General features: G+C 63.6%; 2 protein-coding genes across 2 annotated transcripts; both read left to right on the top strand.

Annotated features, from left to right (window-relative positions):
* Positions 1-158: 158 nt before the first annotated feature.
* MNEG_11785 (formate C-acetyltransferase) lies at positions 159-2,930 on the top strand (the record flags this gene model as incomplete). Its single annotated transcript, XM_014039744.1, has 8 exons — positions 159-191; positions 396-539; positions 891-1,054; positions 1,298-1,475; positions 1,736-1,831; positions 2,091-2,137; positions 2,418-2,493; positions 2,880-2,930. 8 exons carry the CDS (start codon positions 159-161, stop codon positions 2,928-2,930), a joined length of 789 nt encoding a protein of 262 aa, XP_013895198.1.
* A 2,793-nt stretch (positions 2,931-5,723) lies between these two features.
* Positions 5,724-5,992, top strand: MNEG_11784 (hypothetical protein; the record flags this gene model as incomplete). Its single annotated transcript, XM_014039743.1, has 1 exon — positions 5,724-5,992. A coding segment is annotated over one exon (269 nt), but the record flags the coding sequence as incomplete, so codon positions are not given.
* Positions 5,993-7,765: the final 1,773 nt, after the last annotated feature.

Genomic DNA, 7,765 nt, shown 5'->3' with positions numbered 1-7,765 from the left:
GGTCTGATCCCTACCCTCTAACGACGAACACCCAACGTGAACCCCGCCACCCGCCTTTGCAAAAGCACTGGCGCCATACGCCAGCACCACCAGCACCCCGTCACACTGCGTACGTACGCCCCCCCTGCCCCCATCAAATACACCAGGTGATCCACTTCATGCACGACAAGTACAACTACGAGCGCCTCCAGGTGGGCGGCGACCACGCTCCCTCACCCAGCCTGACGCATCCAAGTCATTAGCCAGCTGCACGCGCCGGGCGCGTGGACCGTGACTGCCGCACTTCTCGCCTGGACGCTCACGCAGCAAGGGGGGACGTCACCAGCTATACCCGCTCCTATGTAACCATCCTCGCCGCCCCCTGTCCCCGGCCCCCCTGTCCAACCCGCCCCCAGATGGCGCTCCACGACACCCACGTGAGGCGCCTGCTGGCCTTCGGCGTCAGCGGCCTCAGTGTGACGGCCGACAGCCTGAGCGCCATCAAGTACGCCAAGGTCACGCCGGTCAGGGACGAGAGGGGCATCGTCATTGACTTCAAGGTGCGGCTGCGGTTGCTCGCACATGCGCGCGCATACGGGTCCCTCAGTGTGGGAGGGGGTGGTAGCGTATTCCGGCATCAGGGGTGGCAAGGGTGCGAGGGATTGCGCGAGCAAGGGTTGACTGGACGGGTCTAGTGAGGATGCGGGGCAAGGCAGGGTGAGCCGCGGCTTGTACTGCAGCTGCCAGCGCGGCCTTTGAATCTATGCGCCTGACACCCCTTGCTTGCCTCACGCCTACCCTCCCCGAACTTGACCCATCTTTCCAACCGGCCTGTCGTCCCTGTATGAACTGGACACTCACACACCCGCCACGCAAAACAAATTAATGGGGCATCCCACCTCAACGTGCAGACCGAGGGCAGCTTCCCCAAGTACGGCAACGACGACGACCGCGTGGACTCCATCGCCACGTGGCTGGCGCAGCAGTTTAGCAACAAGCTGGCGCAGCAGACCACCTACCGCAACAGCGTGCCCACGCTCAGCGTGCTCACCATCACATCAAACGTGGTCTACGGGTGAGGCGGGCTGGGGGGGGGGGCGCGTTGATGGGGTGGCCTGGGTCGGGTTGGGTCAGCGCTGGCTTGGCATTTGCTCGCTTGGTTCACCAAAAGCCAGCGTAGCCTCGAGGCTGCAAGCACTTGGAGGCACGAGGGGCCCTGCAAGCTCTGCTTTGCGCTCGGCCGCCCACGATTGGCGCGACAGGGTCCCGCCTGTGCTTACAAACCAAAGTCCCCCACAATGATCGCCTGCCCTCGCAGCAAGAAGACGGGCTCCACCCCTGACGGCCGCAAGCGGGGCGAGCCCTTTGCGCCTGGCGCCAACCCCCTCCACGGCCGCGACGAGCACGGCGCCCTGGCATCCCTCAACAGCGTCGCCAAGATCCCCTACGTATACTGCCTCGACGGCATCAGCAACACCTTCAGCCTCGTGCCACAGGTGCGGCGCGGCCTTCCATTCATTTGGGGTGGGTTGGCCGTTGGGTTTGCGTCGCGAGGCAACTGCTTTGTTCAAGAAACGTCATTGCTCCATTTGCTCAATTCGTCGTGACATGCAGCAGGTGCCCACATCATGTCAGCTCCTGTTCACTCTTGTGCGCAAGCACATGTACACGCATCAACACCTGCACACACACGTACACACGCACGCAGTCACGCGCTGGCACTCACATTCTCACACCCTGCACCTCTCACCGCCAGATCCTGGGCCGTGGTGGTGAGGCGGACCGTGCGCGCAACCTGGCGGCCGTGCTTGACGGCTACTTCCAGAAGGGCGGCCACCACATCAACGTCAACGTGAGGGGGTAGAGGGGCCCGGCTGCCTAGGGGTGCAAGGGTGGGGGGATGGGGGAGAGGCGTTGGGCAGCCAGGGACTCTGCGGCACACTGTGCTGCTGGCAGCAGCCTCGAGGGCTTGGAGTGCGTGGCACTGCGCTACGCGGTCAGCAAAGTCTGTCACCAGCCCAGCGCTCCTCACTCTTGTCTTGCACTCGTGCTTCTCCCTTCTAACCCGATTCCCAGGATTCTGTTGATCCCCCCCTTGGCAAAAACCCCAGGTCCTGTCGCGTGAGATGCTGGAGGACGCCATGGAGCACCCCGAGAAGTGGGTGGCTGGGCTGGGACAGTCAGGGAATGACCCCCTTGACCTTCGCGCACTGTTGTTGGGTGGCGCATGTACCTGGGCGGGGGAGCAGGGCGCCGCCAGCCTGCACGCTCTTGCGCGCGCCGCGCGCCAGCGGCCCACTGCAAACCAGCCCGGCCGCAGCTCTGCTCGCCACTCCCCCCCTCCCCAACCAACACCCTGGCGATCGCGTCCCACGATTCAGCCACCAACCTGGTCCTCACTCAACTCACCCTACCTGTGCCCACCCACCCCCCCCCAGGTACCCCAACCTGACAATCCGTGTGTCAGGCTACGCGGTGCACTTTGCCAAGCTGACGCGCGAGCAGCAGAAGGAGGTGCGCCTCGGGGGCCATGGGGCAGCCGCGGGTTAGACACCAGGACAGGGCCAGCCACGCAGTGCGGCGCACCACCAGCTGTCCGCGCGGTGCCACCTATGGATTTATGCAGGCGTCAGGCGATGTGGCTCCCACCAGCGGGCTGCCAGGCTGCGAGCCCCTGGTCCCGCTTTGCCTGCTGCACTTCCTTGGAGCCTTGCAGCCCCGAACCATTGACAAACGCGCCTCGTTCCTCACGCCCGATTGCAACCATCCTAATCCAACAGCCCCCTAGCTGTGCCCCCTGATTGCCTGCTGCCCCCTCCCCCCCAACTGCTGCCCCCTGACTGCCTCCTAAATGCGCCCTTGGCTGCGCTCCGTTGCCGCCCAAACTCCCTGACCTGTAGGTGATCATGAGGACGTTCCACGACAAACTGCAGGACCCCAGCACGGCCTAGGCGGCGGCAGCGGCGACGCTCCGTACGCTCAGCAGACAGCGCCCGCCGGGCGGCGCCGCTGTCGCCGCCCGCAGGCAGGCTCCATGCGCGAGCCTCTCCTGCGTGCCTTGTTGAGCCTTGACAGACGCCGCAGCGGAGCTGAGTGGCCGTGGGGCTGCAGTGCCTTGCGGGGCTGGCTGCCCTTCTTCCAGAGCTTGATGCATGAGTAGCGCGTTGCCAGTAGGGCTCACGCGACAGACAACCACACGTCCTTAAACCCTTGAATGCATGAAAGCCACTTGACACCACACAAGGGGCAACACAGGCTTGGCGTCACAACGATTGCAGCAGGGGGATTTCGGCGGATGCTGTCGGACGATAAAAAACGGCGTGTGTCACGGCTCCTCTGAGCAGGGCAGGACGCGCGTGTTCCCTCTGATTGGGGGTCCATTCACTGCCGCACCTCAGATTAAGCGTGCTCTCGCAAGCATCGCTTTGCGACCTAGATATTTGCCGCCGCTAGGAATTGCCTGGCGCCGGTATCGGCGTGGCACTCCCCAAGTTCGCGCACGCATGCATGCGCGCTTTGAGCTTTGCAGAGGCGCGCGTTCTTGGGTACCGCACTTGCATTTGGGGCGCGCGGCGATCGCTACTTCCTCCGGATGCACCGCGCTTTCTCTGCCGACGACGCTCAGTGGTCTGCGGCAGCTGGCGGCCCCGCACGCGCAGCAGGCGAGCACTGCCAACCTCGCCACCCCGCGCTCTGCAGGCCCGCCGCGCACCTCGTTTGACGGCCCCGTCCCCGCCGGAGGGCGGCTCTTGGGGCGGAAGCGCATACATTACGCACCTTCCCTGCCTTCTCCAAACGCTCAACGCCTTTGCCGAGTCCCAGCGCATTGCCTTGGCGTCGCGAATTCGCGCTTGGATTTTCATCACACTGCTCTCCTCAAGGGCCCCGCGGCCTCAGAGCTGCCGCGCCCCCTTGATGTTCCGAGCCGCGACGCACTCTATCTAGTTTGCGTGCACACGTCAGGTTCCGCTGGCATCCCCTTTGTCGCCATTACGGGCCACCTCGCCGTCAGCAGAGCGGGGGGGGGGGAGGGGAGGGGGCGTTTTCATCCGGCACGCAGCCGGGCTGACTGAGCCCCATGGTCTGCTGGCCAGCCTGCTGGTGGGCCGGCGAGCCCCACCCGCAGCACCCCCACTGGCGCACTCCATTGGCGCGGAGGGCTTTCCCGCCTCCAGGAGCGGCTTGAGGAGGGGCGGCCGCCCACACGGCGCGGCGGCGATCGTCGGCGCTTGGGTGGGGCTGCACTCCCGGCCACCCTGCCATGAAGGAGGGCGCCCGCGCACCTGCTCATGATCAGTCCCCGAGCCCCCCTGCGCTGCCGTGCGTGTGTGCGTGCTTCTCGGCGTCCAATGTCTCGTAATGCCTTGTCTCACGGCTGGCTGGGGTGAGTGACAGGGTGGCGAAGCTGAGCAGCGAGTGGGTCCATTCCAAGTATGTGGAGGGAGTGCCAGCTGGGGTCATTGAAGCATGCTCACGCAAGTGCAGCGGCTGCTGTGCTGAGGAGGCCAATTATGGCACACATGGTGCAGGAAGGGGGCAGCTAGTACATGACATTCCGAACTGCGGTGGTCGACAGCCGGGCAGCTTTCATGCTGTCACGGGAAGGGGGGAGGGTGCGTGCAAGGGGATACTGTAGTTGTCGTTTGTTCGCGACAATCGGCTCTACGCTTGTTCCACTTGCTGTTGATTGAAAATACAGTGTGTTGGACCCACATGTACCAGATACCTTGGGATCAGCTTCATCATTTCAAGTCACCCAATGCCCAGGGAGCTCACTTCTTACATGTGCCACCATCACGTGGAGCGCTTGATTGAAGGCACGGGGCTACTCAGTGGTCGAGCATTGCCGCAAACAAGCATGCTGTTGGGGTTCACTTGGCACCAATGTGCTGCACAGATGCACACTGCAACAATGCGAGTGAGTGGGGGAGCTGGGCCACAGGCGCTCGGGCGGGCTGGGAGGGCTTGGGAAGAGACAAGCATACGCCACTGGCTCCCATCTAATGAAACTGTACTGGTATAGCTACTCAAGTTGTTGAACAGAGCGTGGCTATGCAATCGGAAAGTATGGCTAGGGTCACCACGGGATGGCACTCGACCGGATGTGACTTTGGCTGTGCCATCGCGGTGGCCGTGGCTGGCGGCACTTGACACAGGAGTTGCGGGTACAGGCGGTGCCTACGACAGCTACGGCAAGTGGCCACACATGCACAACCAGCATTTTGTGAGGATCGCTCATTCGAGCGTTTGCAGCGGTGGCGCGCAAGCATCACCCTTCAGCATCCACCTTCGCATGTCGTCACCCTGAAACACCCGGCGCCAGCAGCTGCGCGCCCCGACTCCAACTTGATCAAGATTTCAAATGGGTAATTATATCTGATATATACGCGCATGGTCAAGCCTCGTTCGTCGCACCAGTCTGTCAATCTCGGGTCTCGGCCACTTTCAGACCGAGCCCAAGGGCAGTCGCTCACTGATTGTCCTGCAAGGTTTTGCAACATCAGCTGTTTGTTTCCTCGCTTTGGCGACAGCTCACTTCAACGACGAGAGCACCTCCTGCTCGGACACACTTGCAGCTGGTCGCTTGGTCGGGCGTGAGGCCACAGCGCCTGGGGCTGCAGTGTCTTGAAGTTGGTTTTTCCTCGTTGCTACGCCAGCACCTTCGGTTTGCGCTGCCTCGCTGGGCGTGACGCGCAGCCCAACCGTGTGCGCCGCACGACTGCGGCGCACGCCGCAGAGCCGTCATGGCGTGCCCCATGCGGTTCGTGCTGGTTGCTGTGTCATTGTTTGTGGCCTGGTTTGCGTGGTGGCGGTGTCAGACGCAGGACGATGGCGAGGAGGGGCGGCTGGAGCAGCAGCAGCAGCAGGAGTGGGGCGAGCGGCATCAGCAGCAGCGTAACCTGCATGGCAGCAAGCCGCGGCTGCAGGACAGCCTCGCCAAGCAGTCAGCAGAGCCGTGGAGCAGCAGGTTGTTGGCAGTCGCAAGCACGTTTCTTGATATGTTCAGCGGCAGGTGAGTGTTTGCTGGGGGCATACTATGCCCTTTTTTTGTAGTATGAAAAGGCGCAGCTGTTGAATAGGGCGTCCACCCTCCCATTGCCGCGCTGTCACACAACTGCATGGAAACCTGCTGACATGAAGGCTGTGCTCTCCATCTGCCCTCCGCTCCCCCCCTTCAACGTGCCCTCACTCGCATCAGCTCCCACACCTCCTGACCTGCACGACATCCACCCCCTGTCCGATCCAACTCCCAAGGTACCTCTACCGCGCGGCGGTGCACGGCATCGACAGCAGCAAGGCGCACCTCAAGGCCCGCTAGCGCGCCACACACAGCGCCCCACCATACCCCAGCTCGCGCCCAGGTTGTGCTTGCCAACCTGTAGATATGTCGCCTGCTCGCTATCAACCCACACTGCGCGCGCGCACTCTGCACAGCGCCTGCGTGTGCTCAGCCGCTGCCCAGGCACATCGGCAAGCGGCGCCTTCGCATCTACCCTGGGACCACCCCGCTGCGGCCCCCCATGCGCGGCCACTTGTACACCTGAACAGCGGGCGCAGCCTGCCCACCCCGTGCATTTTGGGCTGCGCCGCCCTGCTTGCTCTTCAAGGCGCCACAGCCGACCCTGGAATCCGCCGCGCCGCGCCGCCCCGCCCACCTCGTCTCTGGCGCGCGCACAATACACACCCCTGCAATGACAGTCTGCGCCTTGCGGCGCCCGGCACCCACGACCCTGCAAGGGTTGCCGCCAGCGCGCCATTCCTTTCATGGTTTGCTCAGCTTATTTGATTCATGCGGTCTTTTCAGCTTATTTCTGTTGAAAGTGGCGGCATTCACGCAGCGCCGCCCTTCCCATGTAGCGCGCACGCTCTGCCGTCATCACGCCAAGCAAGGCAGTCTGCCTGTTGAGATGGGTAACACGGTCCCATCACAAGCCCTGACGCGGGGCGTCCGTAGGCGGATCACGCGCCAGCGCGGCTAGCGGGAACGGAGGTGCAAGCAGATGCAAAGCAGTTTGTGCGCCCGCTCAGCCGGGTGGTGGGTTCCAGAGGGTGCCAGGCCCGGCGACGGAATCAGCTGCAGCATCGGCCGGGTTTCCGGTGTGGAATTCTGCACCCGATCCCATGTGATGCGCGACAGGGAGCAGAACCAGGCGATTATGCAGCCCAGTGGGATCAAGGGGGTACCAGGCTGGCAGTGCTGTGACACAAGGCACAGCCGCCCAGCTGCACAACAGCAGGACCCTGCCTTGGCTGCGGCAGTCGCTCAAGTCCAGCAGCACACGGCCAGCCGGCCCATTTTGCAAATCAAGGATGGGGGGAGGCCCGCCCTTGCGATCTGTACGCAACGTAGCATGACAGGCCGGTGCACAAAGAAGCCCCCAAGGGTTCCAACCGAGGGGTGCGGGCTGGGGCAGCTGCCCGCTTGGGCTTTTTTACCAAACACAAAGCGCCGCGACTGGGCTGCAGCCCAGAGTGCGACGCAGACGGCGCCGCTGCCGCCTGAATTTGTCGAGTTTGCGACCCGGCTCGCCCTGGCGGCCTCTCCTCTTCATGTGTGCTATTTAACCCCTTTGGGCCGTGGCCCATCACCGCTTCGCCGGGGCGCCTCAGTCGTCTGTGTGCAGCCACAGGTGGTCCTCCAGCCGCCGCGGCTCCTTGCCCACCACCTCGTCCACCTTGCGCCCCCCCCTGAAGATGCCAAAGGTGGGCGTGTAGCGCATGCCTGCAATGGCGGAGGCGCTGAGGGTCTCCAGCTGCGCCACAGCGTAGTCGTGCTGCGTGTACT

Source organism: Monoraphidium neglectum (assembly GCF_000611645.1).
Source record: "Monoraphidium neglectum strain SAG 48.87 unplaced genomic scaffold scaffold02905, whole genome shotgun sequence".
In the NCBI taxonomy this organism is placed as follows: domain Eukaryota; kingdom Viridiplantae; phylum Chlorophyta; class Chlorophyceae; order Sphaeropleales; family Selenastraceae; genus Monoraphidium; species Monoraphidium neglectum.
This window is presented reverse-complemented; position numbering and strand designations above follow the sequence as displayed.